This window comes from Pipistrellus kuhlii, unplaced genomic scaffold (assembly GCF_014108245.1).
Source record: "Pipistrellus kuhlii isolate mPipKuh1 unplaced genomic scaffold, mPipKuh1.p scaffold_m20_p_44, whole genome shotgun sequence".
NCBI classification, from domain to species: domain Eukaryota; kingdom Metazoa; phylum Chordata; class Mammalia; order Chiroptera; family Vespertilionidae; genus Pipistrellus; species Pipistrellus kuhlii.
In genome coordinates this window covers 3599254-3622642 of record NW_023425545.1, presented here as the reverse complement: position 1 = coordinate 3622642, position 23389 = coordinate 3599254, and the positions used below count along the sequence as shown (strand labels likewise).

At 44.6% G+C, this 23389-nt stretch overlaps 1 protein-coding gene and 1 long non-coding RNA gene across 2 annotated transcripts; both read right to left on the bottom strand.

Annotated features, from left to right (window-relative positions):
* Positions 1 to 513: 513 nt before the first annotated feature.
* LOC123651281 lies at positions 514 to 6974 on the bottom strand. Its single transcript, XR_006739884.1, has 3 exons — positions 6399 to 6974; positions 2542 to 2685; positions 514 to 716 (listed from the first exon to the last, which is right to left on the bottom strand). It is a non-coding gene; the product is annotated as an uncharacterized LOC123651281 (long non-coding RNA).
* A 2356-nt stretch (positions 6975 to 9330) lies between these two features.
* DEFB103B (defensin beta 103B) lies at positions 9331 to 22590 on the bottom strand. The gene is made up of 3 exons (XM_036412413.2): positions 22406 to 22590; positions 20937 to 21154; positions 9331 to 9557 (listed from the first exon to the last, which is right to left on the bottom strand). Exons 1-2 carry the CDS (start codon positions 22563 to 22565, stop codon positions 21009 to 21011), a joined length of 306 nt encoding a protein of 101 aa, XP_036268306.1. The 5' UTR covers positions 22566 to 22590; the 3' UTR covers positions 9331 to 9557; positions 20937 to 21008.
* Positions 22591 to 23389: the final 799 nt, after the last annotated feature.

Here is a 23389-nt window from a genome sequence, read left to right as displayed (position 1 = left end):
CATAAAAATATATTTTTTTAAAACCACTAGGTCTCTGAGTCTTGCTTCTCTGTAGAATGACAGGCTATGTTCTGCCATCTCTGGTCCTATGGGTGATGCCTACATGCCAACTGAAAGCTTTCTGCTCCTCAGAGCCTGAACTGGCTTGCTTCCCTGGGTCCCAGTCATCAACCGGGAGCCATTGCTTGATAGCCAAGAGCCACTGAGGGATGTGAAAATGAGAACGCAATCTCAGGGACTTCTCCACATAGCTCGCTCACACACACACACACACACACACACACACACACACACTCACTCACTCAGAGCTCATATAGTAGTTCATCAGTATGCAGACACATGGGCAGACTGCAGGTGACTTGGAGAACAACAGTGTCAATAGTAGCAGGTACAGAGACTGAGACTTAGAAAAGAAACAGCGAACGGCCTTGTCCGAGGTCAACCAGCTGGTTAGTGGTGTAAGCAACCGTAGAACTTAACTGTTTCCCGCAAGACCCATTCCAGGACCCTCGAGAGTGGTACGCCTTTATTTTGTGGAGTCAGCAGGGTGAGCTGCAGGGCTCAGCAGGCACTGTGGCGTGGGGGTTAGACTCTACAGCAGTGCTTGTTTCGACTCTTGCACTCCGCAGGCAGGATGGAGCACCCGTGGGTTTTCTGGTGCTTGCAGGCGCCCCCCATGTTTTCACATTCCTTGTTTTTATTTCTTTTTTCATAGCCTGTAAAGCAGAGAAGGTCAAGAAAAAACACAAAGTGAATTATAGGCATGGTGCCACAAACTACCGGAATTCACTTTGTACAGCAAGACTCTGCAAGGCCTCCACCTGCTTCCTGTGACCTTCGAGCTTAGTGTGGTTTGCATATATTTTAAATGAAAATGTCATGAAATTCAAATGTGAGTATCCATCACAGACTTAATTTTATAGGAAGATGAGTGGCTCCTTGTTTCCATATTGTCTGTGGCGCCTTTAGTCTATAATACAATGGCAGAGGTGGGCTGTCCTGACAGAGACCTTACGGCCCTGAAGCCTGAAATATTTATTTCCTGGACCCTTTCAGAACAAGCTGCACCAGGAAAGTTTCCTAAAGTGCCTCCTTCTCTGTCAAAAGGGCAACCCTGGCATGTGCCCCAATCAGGAATCAAACCATGACCAACCACTGAGCCACGCTGGTCAGGCACGGCTATTTTCTTGACACAAAGTAGGATCTACCTTTTGTGTAATTAGGTGGGGCTGTGAGATGTGTTTAATGAATTTTGAGCAGAAGTGACATGCCCTTCGGAGTGTGGGACCTCTTGGAGCACTTTCCTCAGACATGGAGACAAACAGCATTCATGGTGGTGGCGGCTGCCTTTTCTATTTATTGGTTTATGGATCTTTTATGCATCTGATGAAAAGCCAGCCATAGCTCAACTGACACCATCTGTGAGAAACACACAAAGAGGAGAAGGAGAGGAACAGGAGCCTCATGGTGAATGGATTCCTGGGGTTATGGGATGACGTGGTGGTGGCTGGTGGTGGTTGGCTCTGAGCAGCTCCAGCGAGCAGAGCGCCTCTGTGACCAAGATAAGAGCTTTGCTCCTTTGAAATGCCAAAATTCGGGTATCCTTGTCACCACAGCGTGGCCTGGTACAAGCTGACAAATGCATCAGGTTGCCAGGGGAGACACAGGAGACCCTGTTAAGTTTGAATTCCAGATAAACAACAAATCTTTTAGTACAAGGATGTTCCATGCATTGTCTGGGCCATAGTCATACTAAAACATATTCATTGTGCCGAAACTGGTTTGGCTCAATGGATAGAGCGTTGGCTTGGGGACGGAAAGGTCCCCGGGTTCGATTCCTGTTAAGGGCATGTACCTTGGTTGTGGGCATATCCCCAGTAGGGGGTGTGCAAGAGGCAGCTGATCGATGACTCTCATCGATGTTTCTAGCTCTCTGTCTCTCTCCCTTCCTCTCTGTACAAAATCAATAAAATAAAATAAAATAAAATAAAAAAATCATATTCATTGTTTTCATGTAATTTAATACATACATTTACATTCTGGGCTTGTTGACTGTTTAATGAAAACATTGCCTTTGGAACCAGAGCCACTTGGGCTTGAGTTAAGGGCTTCACTCCATACAATCTGTGTGACTGGAAGCACTTCATTTCTTATTCGCGTCTATGAGACAGGCCTAAAGTACCTGCACCATCAATGTAAATGCTGCCATGCAGCGGAATAGGAGGGGAAAGGTTTTGTTATGGTGTTTGGTCAAGAGAAGCAGTCAACTGTGTTTGTATGCTGTAAAGCCCCCTCTACATGTTATCTATTACCTTGGCTAGTTATGGGTTTATTACCAACTAGTAATGAAGGGCAACTGTGGGAAAATCTTTTTAATAAGTGGCAGGTCAAGGACTTTGTACTACGCTTCATTCAGCTATGATCCTTGTTGGTTGTTATACATGTCAGTGCATCCTTGGATCAGGAACCACCCAGCCCTCTCTGCTCCCCAGCTCCAAGATCAGCCACCATGTCATCCTATCAGCCAGATCTACAGCTCACCTGACACCATCTGTGAGAGACAAACAAGGAGGAGGAGGAGGAGAAACAGGAGCCTCATCGTGAGTGAATTCCTGGGATTATGGGATGAACAGGTAGTGTCTGGCAGTGGCTGGTTTTTCAGTGCACATCCACAAAGCGGGTGACCTGGGAAAGAGTTTCAAACATTCAGCAGGAGGGGAAATGGTTGCATTCCCAATGAAGATTCTCCAGAGGGATTGGGTGTCATTTGAGAATGTTTTCTCTATATATAGATCCAAGTTTGTGGCTGGTGAAAAAGAAAAAGACCTCTATCATAAGTCAGCATTATCTAGCTGATTCTCACTTCTGCTTATGACTTTGAGATTTGGTGCTTTTTCTGTTTGAGAAAGAAAAAAAAATGGAAAAAAAACCCAGTTGCTTTGCAAATCATCCAGTTATTCATTTATCTTTATTGCATTTCAGCTTCCCTTTCAGGAATATGAAGAAAATCTCTCTTTTTAGAAGATAAATAAGGAAGAAAATTTTTGTAAATAAAAATGTTCTCTTCTTTTTATGCTCAGTAACTTTTTTTGCTTCCTATTTAAGAAAAGGTTGATCTATTCTGGACAAGCTTGTACTCATGCTGCCTCTTGCATAGATCACAACCAGGTGAGACTTTGGGGACCAGAGTATTTCTTTTTCTTTTTATGTTAATTTTTTTACAATAAAATTATTGGGCTGTCATTGGTTAAACAAGAGCACATGAGTCTCAGGTGGACATTCCTATTACATCATCTTCCTTGGCATGTGTCTCACACCATGAAGAGGCCAATCTCCTTCTGTCACCATATAGTTGACCCCTTTATCCTCTTCAACCTCCCCAACCTGCTTCCTTGGTAACCACCTTACTGTTGTCTGTGTCCATGAGTTAGGTTTTTTTGTTCATTCATTGGCACGTTCTGTTTTATAGCCCACATGTGAATGAAGTCATACAGTTCTTTTCCTTTCCCATTCTCCTTGGATTCACTTAGCATGATACTCTCAAGACCCATCCATATTGTCCCAGATTAGAGAGAATCATTGATTGGCTGCCTCCTGTTGGCCCTCTACTGGGGATCAAGCCTACAACCTGGGCATGTGCCCTTGATCAGAATCAAACCTGGGACCCTTCAGCCTACAGGCCAATGCTCTATCCAATGAGCCAAATTTCTTTTTAAAAAATATATTTTTATTGATTTCAGAAAGAAAGGCAAAGAAAGCAAGAGATAGAAACATCAATGATAAAGAGAATCATTGATGTGCTGCTTCCTGCACTCCTCCCCCCCCTCCCCCACATACATACACACTGGGCATCAAGCTCGCAACCAGAGCATGTGCCCTGACTTGGAATGGAACCATGACCTCCTGGCTCATAGGTCAACACTCAACTATTGAGCCATGCCAGTCGGGCCCAGAGTATTTCTTAATACAGGTTTGATATCAAGGCATTATTGTGGTAAAGCCAGAAGAATACAGAGGGAAATATTGAAATTCTTCTCATAATGCTCATCACTCTGTTTCACTATGCTGTGGATTACTAAAGTAACAAGTCCTATTATTATCTCATATTCTCAGCACTTTGAACAGTGGGTGGGCATAGAGTAGTCAAATATATGTTTAAACTAGAGGCCTGATGCACGAAATTCATGTAAGAGTAGGCCTTCTCAGCTGAGGCTGCTTCCATCCTCTCTTACAGCTGTGGGTGGCAGCCTGGATCTCTCCTTCACAAGTCTGGTGGCTGCCTTGATCCTGTGGCTGCAGCCCTGGCTTCACTCCAGCTAATTAGCATATTATGCTTTTATTATTATAGATGACTGAGAGTTTGTATAAAGGAACCAACTAGTGGGTAAATGAAAAAATGGATGCATGGAGGAAATAAATGAGGGAGTGAAAGAAGAGAACAAAGAAAGGCCCAGTTTGGCTCAGTGGTAGAGCATTGGCCTATAGACTGAAGGGTCCCAGGTATGATTCTGGTCAAGGGCACATGGCCAGGTTGTGGGCTTGATCCCCAGTAGAGGGCCAACAGGAGGCAGCCAATCAATGATTTTCTCTCATCATTGATGTTTCTAACTTTAACTCCCTCTCCCTTTCCCTCTGAAATCAATAAAAATATATTTTTAAAAAGAGAAAGAATGAAAAGAAGGGGACACAGGGAACTTGAGTTCTTTACTTATTGAACAATGGCCACTAATATTGGGGATTAGAAATGTATATTATGACCAAGATGCAGACATCAAAGAAGTAATCTGAGCCATAAAGTCAGCAATGATCTTCTCAGAAATAAAAACAAAAGAAATTTCACTTAATAGTTGAGCTTTGGGATCAGATAGATCTTGGATCAAAGTCATTGATCTGCCATGTATTAGCTGAGTGATCTTGAAATAACCTTTCAAAGCTCCAGTTCTCCCTTACATTTGATGGTGATACAGTACCATTCTCCTTCCTGAGTCCTGACTCAGATCAGGGACGTCGCAGGGAGGGGGGCGGGGTGGTGTCAGTGGCTGGCCAGTCCTTTTGCAGGCAGAGTTGTGGTCTAGCTAACATTTCTGCAAGGGGATTAACCCAATGTAAGAAGGGCTTCCTAGGTGACTTCTGGGTCCCAGAGATCACAAAGCTGTTAGCTTTTTCCATCAAGAGCTGGAATATCTCAGAAAAACACTGCAATTGAAAACTGGAATTTGACCAAATTGTGCCTTAATTGAGCCCATAAAATTAGAAGCTGGTAGTACAACTTTGGTCATTTCTGGAATGTAAGGAAAAGATGGTCTAAAGAAGAACCTACAACTGTAGTAAGCACACCCAATTCCCCACTAAACTTCACTTATTATATGTAGCCATGGATGTATAAGTTTATACAATTTCTCCCATTCTCTCTTACTGGAGCAAAGTTTAAAGGAGGCTTCTGAATCTTGCATCAGCATCTGAATTTTTCACTAAATAGATACCTATTGTAGTTTGGTGATATTCACCTAGAAATGGACTAAGTGTAGTAATTTATTTAATAAAATTCTACATTGTAGCTGTGAGGCTTTTACTTTCTTGACTCCAACAATAATTTAATCATCATCATCATCATCTACTTAATAAAAGAGTAGCATGCTAATTTGCCATAACTTTGCAACACCCACCAGCCAATCAGGAGTGAGTATGTAAATTAACCCAACAAAGATGGTGGGTTAGCCAAAACCGGTTTGGCTCAGTGGATAGAGCATCAGCCTGCAAACTGAAGGTTCCCGGGTTTGATTTTGGTCAAGGGCATGTACCTTGGTTGTGGGCACATCCCCAGTAGGGGACATGCAAGAGGCAGTTGATTAATGACTCTCTCTCATTGATGTTTCTAACTCTCTATCTCTCTCCCTTTCTCTCTGTAAAAAATCAATAAAATATATATATTTTAAAAAAGATGGTGGATTAATTTACATATATATGTGCTAACTGGCGGTGGTGGCAGGACAGGACACTTGCACCATTGCCATGGCGATGACACAGGCATTCTGCACCACCCCAGCCACTTTGGGCCTCTGGGCAGCATGGGAAGGCAGAAAGGTGGCTTTGGGCCAGAGTGGAAAGATGACTCCAGGACAGAGCAAAGGCAGTGCCAGCAGGCAGGGGAAGGAAGGCCCATTCTTGCACTAATCTTCGTGCATCAGGCCTCTAGTAATAATAATAATAGAAAAGAAAGTATAGATGGAAAGCTTTTGTCCACATTCTCATCCCCCATGCTCATAAACTGAAAGCAATCACTTTTATAGACTCCTTAGATGTTAGGCTTATAGTCCCACCACTTTTTTTTTTTTTTTTTTTTTTTTTTTTTTTTTTTTTTTTTTTTTTTACCATGTATGGTTCTCCTAAAAACCTACCTTGCAATGGGTTCCTTCACTCTTCTCAGGTGGTCTGCTGCCTATCCCTCTGGCAGGGACCCCTAAGGCAGCTGCCCATGGCCACACAACTAGGGGCCAGGTCAGATCAACAATGGACAGAAGAAGGGCTGAGTGAGGTCATGCAGGGTGCATTATGATCTCGTTGGTGGAGAGGTGGGAACGAGTCAGACTTGAGTGGCATCAAACCTCTGAGAGCTGGATGAGGGGAGGTGGGGACGGTGCAGACACTCCTTCCAAAAGGTTTTGCTAAAAAAAAAAAAAAAAAAAAAACTGGGCAAAGATAAGAAGCGATAGATGATGAACAATAGTCAAAGAAGAGGTGTGTTTAGTTTTTACAGAGAGCAGGTGAGTCTTGTCCATCCGTCAGCAAGAGAAGGGATCCAGGACTCAATGAAAGGTTGGCCTTGGGCTGGCGCATGAGCCCATTTGTTCATGATTCATAGAAAAGACGTCCTCCTCTGCTGACTGGTGGGAAGAGCATCTTTCCTACGCGAGACTCATAATAAGGCACTTGGGCATGTTATGGCAATAAAACTACCAGATTCTGTAGGATAGAAATTAGAACAAATAATTAAAATTCCAGTGAAGAAGATAATAAATGTCAAATAAACAGTCAAAACAAATTATAATTAAAATCAAATACTAGTTAAGTGATAATAAAATGAACTAAAATAAAGAATACATGGGTTGTAAAACATGAATATTAGATTATCACAGCAAAACCAATTAGATGAATTTCACTCGTATGTGGGAAATAAGACTGAAAACAACAAAAACTCATGGACACAGACAGTGCAAGCATGTCAAACTCCAAGGCTAACATGGGCCAAATAAAGTTTAAGTTTATGTAGGCCGTAAAAAAAAACAGAAGCTTCAATTTTCATAGAAATGGAGGTTTATTTCAATAGAGACATGGTGAATACAAAGGGATGAAATAAATGAATAATCATTAATATAAAACAAGAGAACATTTTAATAAAAATTAATATTTTTTCTTGAATATTAACTTACCAGACACTGAATAACTGCACAAAATAATAAGCGTAATGCAAATAAACCTATTTTTTCTTGTTCTTCGAAAGTGAAATATTTCCTATTGCTCACACCAAACAAGTCTGTCCAAGACTAATGATGTGGTAATCAACTGCCAAAATATTCACTGCTAGTATTAGTGGAGAGAAATGGTGCACCTTTGTGTAAGGTGTGTAAAAGAAATGAATGCAACACAATTATAATAATAAGTTATTAGCCAATGTTGCAGTTCATTATTAATAACTAGAGTCCCAAATTTGTATACAGGTGGGGTCCCTTGGCCTGACCAGCAATTGGGCTGATGGGGGCCATCTTGCCCAGTCCTGATGAGGGCAGATCAGACTGGCCAGGGGAGATTGGCAGGCCCCAGAAGGTTGGCTATGGGAACATACTGACCACCAAGGGGCAGCTCCTACATTGAGCATCTGCCCCTTGGTGTCAGTGCACGTCATAGCTACCGGTCAACCAGTCATTTAGTCGTAATGCTTGCTTAAACTATATATATATATATTAGGATATAGTAAAAATTAAGTTATGAACTTTTTATTAACATGTGTCTTACATACCATTATATTGACTGTGCTGTAAAAATATTTGTTGTGGGCCACGAATTTGACATGCTTGGTCTGGAGGTTACCAGAGGGAAAGAGGGGTGGCATGTGTTCAGGGAAAGAGCAAGCCAGATGAAAGCTTGGGGCCATCAGAGTCTCCTTGCATCCCTTTTGCCATCCTCTTGTTTGAGATGATCCCAAAGGCCAGCTCAGGATGGGGATAGGGTCTCGCAGGGAGGGCACAGGATCTCCCAGAGAAGGGCACAAAGACTCTGCCTCTTGATGGGAGAACAGCAGGGCTATGGAGAAGCATATTTAGAAAACACAAGGTACCCCAAATGCAGAAGGGGAGTGGAGGCAAAAGGCAAAAGTGCCAGGTAACATCCCCTGAGATCAGCCTTTTATGTCCAATTCAAGTAAAGCAGCAGCCCCTATAATGCAGGTAAATAGGCATCTCTCAGGATTTCCGATTGGTGCTTATTCTCACATTGTGTCCAAATCCCATTTCCATCTTCTCCATGACCTTTTCAGCGATTCCCACCCATTTCCTACTGGCAACCACCCTCCTTTCTGTAGTTTTGCACCAAGCACGACAGAGGCTCCCCCAGTTCCCAAGGTTTGATCACCACAGAGCCATTGAATGAAAGGAGGATTTGTGAAAACCTGAAGATTAAGGATGGATGGTTGCTGTGCGGAAGTGCCCGAAAATAAAATTAGAAAGCAGAGTGCACGTCCTTGGACTTTCAACAGACTGTTTTCTTGACTCCCATCCTGTCCATCTGGAGGCAGCACTTTGTCCACCTCCGCATTGCCATTGGACAGATAACAATGCTTGAGGCAGGGCTTCTTTCAAAGACTGTTCAAAAAAAAAAACAAGTGACTAGATAAAGTCCACTCCCTGAGCAGGTTTGTAGCCATGTGGAGAATTAGAACATGACCCATGTGATTGAAAGCTGTGGGCCAAAAAGAAATGAGCACTGGGGCAGCGTGGAGGAGGGAGGGGCCACTTCCTATGGGGATCAGGAGTGGTGTCCCGAGGAGGAGGTGTTTGGTGGGGTCTGGGAAAGGGAGGCTTGTGTTGAGTGCGTGGGGCAAGTGAGGGCATGCAGGATGGGAGAAGCAACGCAGAATGCACCTTTTAGGAATGCACAGGGAGGACTGGGGAGCTCAGGTGACTCTAAAGGCACCAAAAACCTGAAAAGCACAACAGGTCCCCCATGGGGGTCCCTGAAGGTCCGCAGGGGAGCCTGAATGGGCCCCTCTGGGTTTCAGAGATGGGCCTGTGTGACCACGCACTGCATAGTAGCCGCCAGAACATGAGGGCAAGATTCTGAGTCTAATGTGAGTTGATTTTATTTAAATGTCACATCTTTGTGAAGGACACACTTCTGCCATCGTCAGTGACTGCAGCTTCTTCATCTCCACTTGCTATATGCTACAGCATTTGATTCCTGGGAAGCGGCAGCCGCCTATCTGTCGTCTACCTCCAGAGCAACGAAATGCCATGCAGATTCCACCTTTCCGTTGCAACTACGACCAGCAAGCCGAGCAAAGCCTAAAATGAAAATAAAAAAGGTAAGAGAGTCAGACATCAAAGCCCCATTTCAGAGAGACCCGTGGCGTCAGAGTCCCGGGAGTGAAACCTCAGGCGGCGCTTACGCCATAGAGGTGAGAAGAGGTGAGGTTGTGACACTAGGATCCAGTCTTCCCACAGAGACTAGAACTGCTGAGGTTGGAGAGTTTTCTTAAGTTTCCAGAACCAATGTTGGCAGGTTCTGAGTGGTGACTGAGTGACAGGACAGGTGGACAAGAGTCTGTACCATTTCCGTTCCTTAAAAAGAGATAGTGGCCAGGAAGTCAAGGTGACAGCAGGCCAGTGCTTTTAGAATGAGACACGGCCAGCAGGAGTCAGTGTTACTCCATCATTTCCTCAATGAAGTGTTGGAGCTGAGATGCCTCTTCAGATACAAGGATTGTTTAAGGAGAACATAATGTCTCAGTGCCTCACAGGGAAAATAAGGATAGTTTAAAAAATCTCTTTCATGTCCTGGCCAGTTTGGCTCAGTAGATAAGAGTGTTGGCCTGCGGACTGAAGGGTGTTGGCCTACGGACTGAAGGGTCCCAGGTTCAAATCTACTCAAGGGCACATGCCTGGGTTGCTGGCGCCATCCCCAGGGGAGACGCTGAGGAGGCAGCCAAACCATGATTCCTTCTCATCATTGAAATCTCTCTCTCTCTCTCTCTCTCTCTCTCTCTCTCTCTCTCTCTCTCTCTCTCTCTCTCTCTCTCCTTCTCTCCTCCTCTCTGAAATCAATAAGAATATGTGTCAAGAACCCTCTTTTGTGATGGTGTCTCTCACTCTTACCTGGTTCGGCTCTCACAGGCCCTGGCCCTCCCAGGAGGCTCTTCTCACCTTTCCTCTCATCATTCTGCTCCTCCCACCTCCCCAGGCCATGTCCCCCCTCTGCCTCCCTCCCTGCTAAGGCTTGTCTTGGAATACAGCCAAGAAGAAAACAGATGAAACAAGAGCTTTCCAACATAATTTAAGGTCTACTCCGTGCCTCCTGCTTCTCCCTCCCTTCTCTCCTGGTCCGTTTCCCTAATGCAAAAGAGCAAGGACAATGCTGGCATCCAGGTTTCAGAGCCACTGTGCCAAGAGCAGTGGTGGCAGGAGTATGTCCGGAGGACCTTTGAGCTAGGAAGATGGGGCACAGAGGTGCCCCAAACAGTGGCTCCCCAGTACAGGCTGGGCCTTGCTATTCTCTGGGTTACCAAGGACTCCCACTTTAGTAGAAAGATCTGTACAGAGACACTCTGCACGTCTGAGCTGGAACCAAATAAAAAAATATATATTTTTTTAAAGAAAGAGTGGAAGAGAGGGAGTGGGGAGGAGAGAGAGGGAGAAAGAGAAAGAGGGAGAGAAACATTAATATGAGAGATACACATCTATTGCTTGCCTCCTTCACGTGCCCTGTCCCAGGCCAGGGACGGAGGCTGCAACAGAGGTATGTGGTCCTGACCAGGAATTGAACCCGCAACCCTTGAGTAACTGGCTAGGGCATAATTTCTTGCTTTTATTGAATGAGAAAAGCCAGCTGACCAAGGTGTCCCTGTTAGAAGCACCTGGTCCTGGAGCCCAGAGGCAAACTGGCAGGTATGCCCTTGCTAATGCCTTTGGGAGTGCAGAGTGGTGTGCCCTGCAGGATCAAACTCTGAGCTTGCATCCATAGCGATAGGTGGGGTGCTTGCATCTCATAAGCAGTTCAGTCTCTTTGATCCAAAGTGTGTGTAGAAAAAGAAGAGAGAGAAGAGAGAGAGATGGAGAGGGAGAGAGGGGAGCACAGAGAGAGAAGTCCTGTCCTGTCTATCCGCCCTCTTACCTGGGACAGGCATCAAGAACATGAAGAGGAATGCAAGCAGGAGAAGGTGGAACCTCATGCTAAGCCAGGAGCTGACTGCTGACTGAGGGAGCCGAGCTTCACTCCTTATAAAGGGCCCAGGTTGGCTGCAGCCTTGGGAACCCCAGAGCAATTAAATTGTTCCTCTCGCCTGTCCCATGTGTCACAAGAAGGGCCTTGGAGCACAGGGCACACCCATCGTTTCTTGCAAGTCCATATGGGAAAACCCCAGGGAACCTATCTTTCTGTTTTTCTGACTTGCCCAGCACAGGTGGGGCACAGACTGAGGCCAGGCTTTTCTGTGTGGGAAGCAACTTTCTGGAGCTCAACTGCCAGCCCCAGGGCCTTTGAATCTGCCTGCCTCTCATTTGTTGAGCATATGGGGACAGTCTCAGGCCACACCAGGAACTAGGCCGGTGTCACTGGGAGGGATAGGAGACATGGGTCGCAAGCCTCCCTGGGTGCCCATGAGGGTGACATTCAGGACAATCTCCTAGTTTAGCATTGCCCCGGGCAGGTGAGGGGGCAGGGAGGTCCTCTATCTCTCAGAGAAAGGAAGGGGATGCAATGGAGACAGACCTGGCTCCATGGTCTCCGTGTCACAAAGCAAGGACAGCCTTGGGGTCACTTGTCAGCCTGGGGTCCTTTGGGCACAGGCTACAGCCAGCCCTCCCTGCACCAGTGCCGAGAGCCCATGGTTTGTGCTCTTCTCAGACCCATCAGCTCTCATGGCCCTGAGACCTGGGATCCTGAGGGACTCCATGTGGGAACGGCAGCTGCTCCAGGCTCTCCCATTGTCAGTGGGACCCAGTTCTGAAGGCACCCAGGACCCCAGGGTCTACGAGGACTCCACTGTCTCCCACAACTTCACACTTGCTCTGAGACCCAGCGAAGGTAACAGTGGCCCAGGGACTGGATGGAGCCCAGTGTCCCGCATTCAGGGGGTAGCTTTTTCAGAAGCTAAGGAAAGTGCATTCATGGTGAGTCCTTCCACTTTTGTCCAATAGACATGTAACCTACATTGTAATCACCTGGAGAGAATACACTCAAGTATTGCTTATCAATTTGGCCAGCAATACAGGGTCTTTTTTTTTTTTTTCCATTTATGAATTTATTTATTTGTCTTTTTCCTCACCTGAGATAAAAATTGATTATTAGAGAGTGGAAGAGATGGGGAGAGGCAGGGAGAAACATCAATATGAGAGAAACACATCGATTGGTTATCCCTGCACAGGCCTCAACCAGGGTCCAGGCTGGGGAAGAACCTGCAATAGAGGTACATACCCTTGACCAGAATCAAACCCGGAACCGTTCTGTCCACAGGCTGGCACTCTATCCACTGAGCCAAACCGTCCAGGGCCAGAGTCATTTCTGATGAGTGCTCTAAGATGACTTGGGAGGAAGGAGTAGAATCTGATCACATCCCCTCTATCTGTCATTTAAATGCCAGGTTGACAGATCCTGGTGACACCTGGCGGGGATATGCTTCCAGAAATCAGGTTGCCCCTGGGTGTGGGGATGGTGGTGGCCATCATAGGGGGAGTTTCAATGGCTGTGACCGAGGCAGCGGCCAAGGTCTCCTCCCCAGGAGTCACCATGATTCATGGCCCTGGTGGCCACCTTGTTTTCGTGTGTGGAAAGCAGATTTGCATGGAGCAGGTCACTGTAGTCCTGACCCTAAAACTCTTCCTTCCTGACTGTAAGGGGTAGGAACAATTGAGTGTGAGAGAGAGCCTACTATGTACTAGTATGTTCCGCCTAAGTTAGTGAAGTTTTAAAGCTACTTCTCTGACCTTTTTATTTATTTTTTGTTAATCCTCATCCACGGATATGGTTTCTATTGATTTTTTTGAGAGAGTGGAAATGGAGGGGGAGAGACAAAAAGAGAGAGACATCACTGTGAGAGAGACACAGTGATTGGTTGCCTCCCACATGAGCATCAACTAGGGTCAGGGATGGAGCCTGTAATCCACGTACATGTCCTTGACCAGATTTAAATACATAACCCTTCAGTTTGTGGGCCAACGCTCTAACCACTGAAGGCCTGGCCAAGCTATTTCTCTGTTTTTTTTAAAGGAAGATGCTGACATTGCGGCCCTCTCTCCTAATGACAGCATTGCACACCCTGAAGAATAGGGACGGTCCCACATAAGTCACAGAACCATTTACACACATTGAAAAAGGGCAAACATACTTAGTGTCTACTGAGTACTGATATTTCCCCACTGGTTCCAGGAATTGCTCTGTAGCTGTGGGTTCTATTCCTGCTCCATTTTGGATCGAATTGTGATGCTGGTGTCTTCGTGGCTTTGAGGAAGATTCTTCAGGAAATGCCACTCACTGCTAAGGGCTGAGAGGAAGCTGCAGGGAGTGAGTGGATTTCATGTTTTGCCTGTTCGGGCTCAGTCCTGACTCTTGCTTGCAATTAGAAGGATAGCATGGCATTGCTGTTGTGAAGTTCACTGGAAGAGGGGACATCCCTCCACAATCATTTTGCAGCTCCAGAGAACCAGACACAGCATTTTCAACTCATTTTATAGAGATGTAACTGACATATCACATCTGATTTCTTTCAGGTTACAACATGAAGATCTCATTTTTGTATATTTTATAAAATGATTATCACAATAAGTCTAGTTAACATCCATAATCACAAGAAGTTAAAATATGTTTTCTTATAATGAGAACTTTTAAGATTTACTCTCATCAGACTTCAGGTATACACACAGCTGTCATTGGCTTCAGTCATCTTGCCGTACCTACATCGCCCCATGTGTGGAAAACAGATTTGCATGGAACAGGGCACTGCAGTCCTGACCCAAAAACTCTTCCTTGTAACCTGAAGTTTGTACCTTCTGACCCCCTTCACCCATTTCACTCCCCTCCACCCTCCTCTGAGCAATCATGTGAGTCAGTGTTTTTAGATTCCACATAAAGTGTGATTATACAACATTTGTCTTTCTCTGCCTGCTTTATTTCACGAAGCATAATGCCCTCGAGGTCCCTCATATTGTTGTAAACATAAGATTTCCTTTTTTTTAATGGCTGAATAAGATTCCCCTGTGTGTATGTACCGTTCCCCCCCCGCCCCCCGTTAATCTGTTGATGATAGTTTCCACATCTTTGCCCTGTAAGTAATGCCGTAAGAACATGGGGTGCAGGTATCTTTTTGGGAGTGTTTTCAGCCCAGCCAGCATGGCTCAGTGGTTGAGTGTCAACCTATGAACCAGGAAGTCATGGGTTCAATTCCCAGTCAGGACACATACCCAGGTTGTGGGCTCAATCCCCAGTAGGGGGCATGCCGGAGGCAGCCCATCACTGATTCTCTATCATCATTGATTTTTCTCTCACCCTCTCCCTTCTTCTCTGAAATCAATAAAAAATATATTTTTTAAAAAGATAGTGTTTTCAGTTCCTTCAGATAAGAGCATCTGTGTTTGTGGGCTTCCCGCCCCCTCCCCCCATTTCTCCTATGTAAATATACATCACATTATATTTATTCAGTTATCTGTTAACAAACATATAATTGGTTTTATATCTTGGCTACTCTGGAAAATGCTGCAATGAGCACGGGGGTGCAAAGAGCTCTTGGAGACCCAGGCTCCATTTTCTTTTGGTGTGTATTTAGAATTGGGATTGCTTGATCCAATGGAAGTTGCATTTTTAGTTTTATGAGTGTTAGGTTTGATTAGGCAATTAAATTGATACTCCCCTACCCCAGGAACTGGCTTTTCAGATGATTTCACTATGGGCATTCCCTTTGCTGAGACCACGTTTCTCTGTGGACACCACATTCCATTATCTTCTCTCCCAGAATGCATAAAGAAGTCTCTGCCCAGAAAAACAGCCCACCAAAAGTCCTTTAAAAGCCTCTGACTCCTGTCACTGCGTCCTAGAGCCACTGGTCTGCAGATGACCACTCTGTACTAATGACCAGCTGTATTAATATGTGCTCCTGGTGAATTAACCACTTATCTTTGGGAAAAAATTCCCTGTTTATCTCTGTTAATACTCTTAACTTATAATCTATTTCACTTATAGCCAATTAGCCAATAGAGTCCATTTTCTTTTCAGATTAATATTTCCATAGCATATCTGTTTCCATCATTTCATTTTTAATCTGTCTCTTTATGTATGATATCTCACATGGTTCTTTTAAAAAAATAAACAACATGCATCTGAGTCTTATTTTTCACTGAATTGACAACCTGTCCCTTTAAGTGTCTAGAATCTTAGTAGCCGGGTTTGTTCCATTATGTGGAGCTAAATTTCCATCAGGCATCATTTTTCTTCTGCCTGAAATGGTTTTTTTGTTTGTTTGTTTTTTTTAATAGTGCAAGTTTTTCTGATGAGAAGTTTTCTTCACTTTCTTTTTGTTGTTTAAAAAGTTTTACCTTACTGCCCAGCGGATGTGTTTCAGTGGTTGATCAGTGACCTATGAATCAGGAGGTCATGGTTCCATTGCCGGTCGTGGCACATGCTCAGGTTGCTGGCTCAATCCCCAGTGTAGGGTGTGCAGGAGGCAGCCAATCAGTGATTCTCTCTCATCCATGATGTGTCTATTTCTCTCTCTCTCCCTTCCTCTCTGAAATCAATAAAAAAAAATAATTTTAAAAATTTGTTTTTTAGAGTAGTTTTAGGTTCACAACAAAATTGAGAAGATACAGAGCTTTCCCATATGTACCTTCTGCCCCAACATAAAGAGCCTCTCCCATAATCAACACCCCCACCAAAAGCTACATGTGCTTCGACCAATAACCCTACACTGATACTCACCATCACCCAGAGCTCATTTTACCTTTATACTTGAAACATATTTTTCTAGTTCCGAATACTAGGTTGACAATGTTTTTCTTTCTTTTTCTTTTTAAGAATTCTTTTTTAATTCTCACCTGAGGATATGTTTATTGATTTGAGAGAGAGAGAGAGAAAGAGAGAGAGAGAGAGAGGAAGGGAGAGAGAGAAACGTCAATATGAGAAACTGGTTTGCCTCTCACATTTGCCCCGACCAGGATTGGAACCTGCAACATAGGTATGTTCCCTCACGGGGATGAACCCCTGACTTCCGGGGAACAGGGATGACATTCCAATTGACTTAGCCACACCAGCAAGAGCAATGATCTTTTTCTTTTGGTGCTTGCAGGTATTGCCACATGTTATTCTGGTTCTTATAGAATTTGGTGAAAAGTTTGCTGTAATTCCTCCTCTTGTTCTTCTGTCTTTAATGTGTCTTTCTCTCAGGCTACTTTTTGAGATTTTTCTCTTGACCCACTAGTTACGTTGATTATGATATGCTTAGTGTGGCTTTCTTTATGTTTATTCTGCTTGATTTCCTTGACCACCAAATGTTTTGATTTAATAGTTTTATTAGATTTGGAAAATGGCAGGCCATTTTTCTTCAACTATATCTTCCCTCACCCATTCTTTTTCTGACTCCAAACACATATACAAACTGCTTGATATTTTCCCACAGGTTCACTATGAACTTCTCTTTCTCTTTCTCTCTCTCTCTCTCTCTCTCTCTCTCTCTCTCTCTCTCTCTCTCTCTCTCTCTCTCCTCTCTCTCTCTCCCCTTTATTTCTTCATTTGTTTTATCAACATGTGCTCAGGCTTACTTATCATTTCTTCTGTAATGTCATATGCCATTAATCCAATTCAGTATATTTTTTACTCAGATATTTAGTTTAGGTTCTATGTAGGGTTCATTTCTCTTCTTAATATGATGAGACGTTTTTTGTTTTTTGTTTTTATTCCTAAACTTTGCAGACATTTATAAGATTTGTAACCATTCTTATAAGCCCCTATTGCTAACCCTATCATCTTTGTCTTGGGCGCGGGTCTGTTTGTACTGACTGACTTTTCTCTTGTTTTGTTGCAAACCTATTTCTGATTGGATTTAGTCTATTATAAGCTTATCTAGTTGAGTGATAAACTTTGTTGTTTTCCTTCAAAGAATGTTAGATTTATTTTGGCTCACATTTAAGTTGTTTGCAGATCAGTTCGATTCTTTCAGGAAGGGTTTTACAAAAGGTTGTCATTTAGAGTTTAATAGCCCTGCTATGAATGCTAGTGCTTTCTGACAACTTTCTGTTGGTGTCTCCACTTTGCTGGTGGGAATTCATTTTCGCAGCCTTGTGTGTGGTTTTGGATTTGTTTGTCTAAGCCCTGATGGGTGTTTTCCTCTGGTTCCTGAAGTTTTACCTAAGAGAATTCAGATCAGTGCTCAGGCCAAGATTCATAGGCACCTGCTGCTCTCCCCCAGCTGTCCCTTTCTAGCTTCCTGCCCCAGAAATGGGGATGCCTCTTGATGCTGGAAACCTCAGGTGCCTTGACCCAGAGGATTGCTGGTCTGTGGGCCTGGCATCCAGCAGGCTGGAGACATTGTCTGTCTCTCTCCTCAACCACAGCCCTGCACTGCTTGCTGACTACTGTCTGAAACCCTTGGGTCGCACCTGGGTCTGGTTCTCCAGTTTCGAATATTGGAAGGAAGTTCCCATAGCAGGTAATCCTTCTGTGGTGCAAGGCCCTTTACTAGGCAGGCGGAGCTGATGAAGACAAGGTCAGTGTAGTTCAGTGGATTGATGTTGTCCTACGCACCATTGCCAGTTTGATTTCCTTCAGGGCATGCACCCAGGTTGTGTGTTTGAGTGCATTTTGGAGGCAACTGGTCAATGTTTCTCATTTCAATGTTTTTCTCTTCTCTCTCTCTCTCTCTCTCTCTCTTTCTCTCTCTCTCCTCCCTTCCTCTCTCTCTAAAATCATAAAAGCATAAAAAATTTTAAAGACAAGTTTATTTCCTTTAATAATTGTGTCAAACTTAAAGATTGGAAACATGCAAATGTATATGATGTAATAAAGCCCTCCAGTGAGAACCCTGTGGAGAAATCACAGGAAAGATCCCATTTGTGTGGGAAATGAGCTGCATTGTCAAGAAGGAGATAGAATTTGAGATGGCTTCTGAGGGAAGGGGTGAAGCTTAGAGGAAAAGCCAGGAGAGAGCTTATACGTCAGGTGTGAGGTCGTCTGGAGCAGAGGCATTGCAGAGAAGAAAACAGGAGCATCTTAGGAAGAGTCAGGTGTTCACAAGGACTCGGAGGGCCCCCGAGAATGCACTGACATCCTAGAGATGGGTTTCAGGGGGAGGAGCCATGTCAGGAAGAAAAATGGAAAGCTCAGACATGGGTGACAAAAAAGCAAAGAGAGGAGAGGATCCAAGATGGCAGCAAAGGTAAACACTTAACCGCAGCCGCACACAAAAATTTCAATAAAATACAACTAAAATAAAAATGGACATTACCCAGAACTACAGGAAAGTCGACTGACTGGAAATTCTACAACAAGAAGAAAAGAGAAAACCAGAAGGAAAAGCAGAGGAGCTGTAAAAGCCTAAGATACGGAGACACAGTGCGGGCGTGGGGAGAGGATGGAGCCTGAGAGGAGGGGGCAGCTGAGTGCCTGGTGGCATTCCCTAGCGGGAAGAAGATAAAAGCTCTAGACTGTGCTGAACCCCAGACCTGACAGCACTGATCCCCAGTACTAGGCCAGATTCTGGGGACCCAGGCTCATACAGAGGTAGCCTGTGCTATAAGGTGAAATATCAGGGGAGCAGCGAAAGGAGGCTTGCACATTGTGCGCAGAGGATGGGCTGTTGACTCTGCTGCTGGATTGCCTTAGCGGAAAGGAGACAAAAGCTCCAGACTGTGCTGAACCCAGTTCCAACTGCACTGAACCCAAGTTCTAGGCCAGACCCCGGGGACCCAGGCTCATACAGAGGGAGCCTGGGCTGTAAGGTGGAAACCCAGGGGAGCAGTGAAAGGAAGTCCCAGAGGCGCTCACATTGCATGCAGAGAACAGACGGTTGACTGTGCTGCTGGATTGCTCTGGTGGGAAGGAGACAAAAGCTCCAGACTGCTCTGAACCCCACTTCCAATCCCACTTCCAACTGAACTGAACCCCAGTTCCAGGCTCATTGGGGGAGAGTCTAGACTGTTTGGTAGAAGGCGAAACTCAAGGGTGTCTTTCTCTCAGAGGCACTTGCGGTGAGTACCAGGGACCTTGAGGAACACCTAGACTCAGGAGCCTCATAGGGCGGGGCTGATGGAAGCCAAGGCTGTAGGCTCCACCCTGAAATTCTTCCCCTTCCAAGATGAACACAGAGACTTTTAAGGCTACCAACTCAGGAAAGCTGCAAAAATGCTGAGACAAGGAAACAGATCACAAATGAAAGAAATGGAGAACAAAAAGTGACTGGATATAGAGTTCAAAACCACGCTTATAAAGTTTTTCAAGAATTTCCTAGAAAAGGCCAATAAGACCTATAAAGATCTGAAAAGGGATCAACAAGAAATAATAAGGGATCAACAAGAAATAAAGAATACATTGTCTGAAACAAAAAATATTATACAGAGTCCTAAAAACAGAATGGAAGATCGCAAGAATCAAGTCAAAGATTTGGAACATAAAGAGTCAGAAGACACTCCTCCACAGAAGCAAGAAGACAAGAGAATCCAGGAAGTTGAAGATAATGTAAGAAACCTCTGGGACAACTTCAAGCAAACCAACATCAGAATTATGGGGTCCCAGAAGATGACAGAGAGCAAGATATTGAAAACATACTGAAAGAAATAGTGGCAGAAAACTTCCCCCACCTGGTGAAAGAAATAGACTTACAAGTCCAGGAAGCTCACAGAACTCCAAACAAAAGGAAACCAAAGAAGACAACACCAAGACAAATCATAATTAAAATTCTAAGAGCAAAAGACAAAGAGAGAATATTAAAAGCAACAAGAGAAAAGCAGGTAGTTACATATAAAGGAGCACGCATATGACTGTCAGCTGATTTCTCAACAGAAACCATGCAGGCCAGATGGGAATGGCAAGAAATATTCAAGGTGATGAATAGCAAGAATCTACAGCCAAAAATAATCTACCCAGCAAAGCTATCACTCAAAATCGAAGGTCAGATAAAGAGCTTCACTAATAAAAAAAAGCTAAAGGAGTTCACCACCACCAAACCAGAATTATATGAATTGCTGAAGGGGGTTCTTTCAGAAGAGAAAGTAAATAAAGATAAAAACTATGAACAATAAATACGTAACTATCAACAAGTGAATCTAAAAATCAAGGGAATTAAAAAAAATCTGATGAACAATATTAACTGGTGAATATAATAGAATCAGAGGTATGGAAAGGGAGTGAACTGACAATTCTTGGGGAAAAGGGGAGAGGGGGATGTGGGAAGAGACTGAACATAAACTGTGCACCTATGGATGAGGACAATGAGGGGTGGGGAAAGGACAGAGGGTGGGGTGGGAACTTGGTGGAGGGGAGAAATGGAGGGGGGCGGGAAATGAACATTTGTAATAATATGAACAATAAAGATTAAACTCAGCCCAGGTCCCTGTGGATTCCCCAAGGTTAGACTTGACTTGAATGAAAGGAGAGTCAGTGACACTTTCTAAGGAGTCGCAACCACCATAAAAACCAAGGTTTTATAAACACAATCAAACTTCTGGTTTTTTTAAAAATATATTTACTGTAATTTTGCTTTTATAAACTCCACACAGGCGTCTTCGCACGTGACAACATTCTCCCCGTGCCCAGGACCTTCACTTCCTCCTCCGGCAGCACTTTCGGCCGTTTATCGAGCAGCTGCCTATGTGCTCCTCCTTGGGGAGGCAGCTCACCAAGGCGCAGCGGCCACTCCTCACTTTGCAAAAATACCTCTGCACTGTGCTTATGATCCCTCCGTAACCTGCAAGGAGAGAACAGAATACAGGGGAAGATTCCAGGAAGGCTTGGGTATAAATGCAAGGTTTTGGGAATTCCTCAAGTAGACTTTTTTTATTTTTAATCTAGAGGCCTGGTGCACAGATTTATGCACCTGTGGGGGTCCTTTGGCCTGGCCTGGGGGCATCAGGCTAAAACCACTCTCTGACATCCCCCAAGGGATCCTGGATTTCAAAAGGACAGTTCTCAGGTGATGCACCCCAGAATCGGACTCCCTCCTCTCTGATTCCTGGTGTATTACCTGAGAACTGCAGCTGCCAAATCATTGCAGCTTGGCAGCTCTTAACATTGAGCATCTACCCTCTAGTGCTCAGTGCGCATCATAGCTACCAGTTGGAATGTCTGACCCCTTGTGGTCATCGTGCTTCATAGCTACTGGCCTGTCAGCTGGTCACTTAGACTTTTATATAAAGAGATATCTTTCTTTCTTGTTCTATGAAATCAGGAGTAAAGTAGAAGCAGCACCAAGCATTCAGTCAACAAAGTATCTTAGGGCCGCAGCTCAGCCATAGATGACGTGGTGCTGGCAAGTGTGGCCATAGGGAGCACCCGTGATGGGGGGAAGGGGGACATGTGGAAGGCTGGCAACGGCCCAAAGACCTTCCCTCCAACCACCAAGCTAATACAATGCAAGTCTGTGCTTCTGTTCTCAGATATAATCAACCTTTTGTGTTGGTTCTAAAATGTCTGTGTCACTTCCTTCATGTCTCATTAACAGGGATAACAGTTTTCTCATTAAAGGGTGTGTGTTTTTGAGCTACTTAGTTTGTTAAGAGGGGCAGGGTTGGGGGCTGGTGTAAGCAGAGAAGGAACTGAGAAGCACAAATTGTGACACAAAGCAGTCATGAGGAAGCAGGCAAAGCTTAGAAAATAACATTAATAATAATCAAGGTGAGTATGGATGGTGCCAGCTGGGGAACGTCTAAGGGGTTACTTTCTACAGAATATGATTGTCTGGTGCACCTAAAGCCAATACAAAATAACATTAAAGAAAGAAGAAGAAGAAAAAACAAAAGAAAAAAAAACACACACACACACAGAAATAAAAAGAGTGGATCCACAAAGGTTGGGGAACATGCTTTCAGGTACTTGATCCTTATCAGAAACAAAAATTGATGCAACACATCTCTGTCTACAGCATCCTGAGGAATGAGGAGAGGCTAGCTCTGGTTGGCATGCCCTCCACCCTCACCACCCTTGCCCCAGCCCAGCTTACCTGGAGCAGGCACCAGGCACAGAAGCAGCAACCCAAAGACCAGGTAAGAGATCCTCATGCTGATGGCCTCACAGCTCAGGAGACTGGCCAAGAAGCTGTGCCTGTGGACTTTATAAAGGTTCCCAGTCCACAGCCATGGGGAGTGTAAGCCATGAGCCATGGTGGCAATTCCTGTAATATCACGGTGATGACAACATGACTAGTTCCCAGTGATTCATGCCAAAGCCTCTTACCACACAGGCCACACCCACTAAGCCAGATGTTCATTGCAAACCTGAAGGGGGAAATGGAGACTGGTAGGAGCCTACTGCTGTCCTGAGGCCCTTGGGTCTCCCATCAGGTTGTAGGCACAGGTAGGAAGGGCCCACTTCTTCTGGGAAGCCATCCTTGAGCATGTCCCTGGGCTTTGACTGGAGCCAACCATGGTTCTTCCAGGCATCTGCCTTCCTCCTAAGTCCTGAAGTGTCTGAGGCCCACTTGGCAACCACATAAGCCCAGTCTTGATAATTCAGACTTCGGGCTGGGTAACCCCTGAGTCTGCACAGGTACCTCTGAAACTGAGATAAGACAAGGTCAGCTTTCAGGTAATGAAGGAAGGGAGGAAAAATGACGGCCTTCCCCGGTCGCTGATCCTATGTCTCTCAGCCATTACGGGACCCTGTAACTTGGGCAAAACACAGCTTAGACATCGACATTGTCTGAAAACTGCCCGGTTCATGACTCAAGAAGGTGTCTCATCTTTCTCCATCAGAGAAAGAGAATGTGGGTGATGTATTGGATGGACTGGCATCCTCTCCTCATTGGTGACACTCCTCATGCAAATGAAGGTCTTAGACCTTGTTACTCATGGCTGATGGGATTCAGGGAGTCCAGGAAGCAGATGATGTCTGCCGGACACAGAGTCAATGTTTCATGGGCTGACTGCTTTTTACAGTTTTGTCAGTGTTTATACTTGAATGTTAAGGAGCCCGGTCAATGGGTTAT

Coding starts and splice junctions, on each gene's coding strand:
- DEFB103B (XM_036412413.2), bottom strand. CDS start 22,565: ATGGCTCATGGCTTACACTCCCCATGGCTGTGGACTGGGAACCTTTAT. Junction 21,155..22,405: donor GTGCCTGGTGCCTGCTCCAG/GTAAGCTGGGCT, acceptor CTCTCCTTGCAG/GTTACGGAGGGATCATAAGC.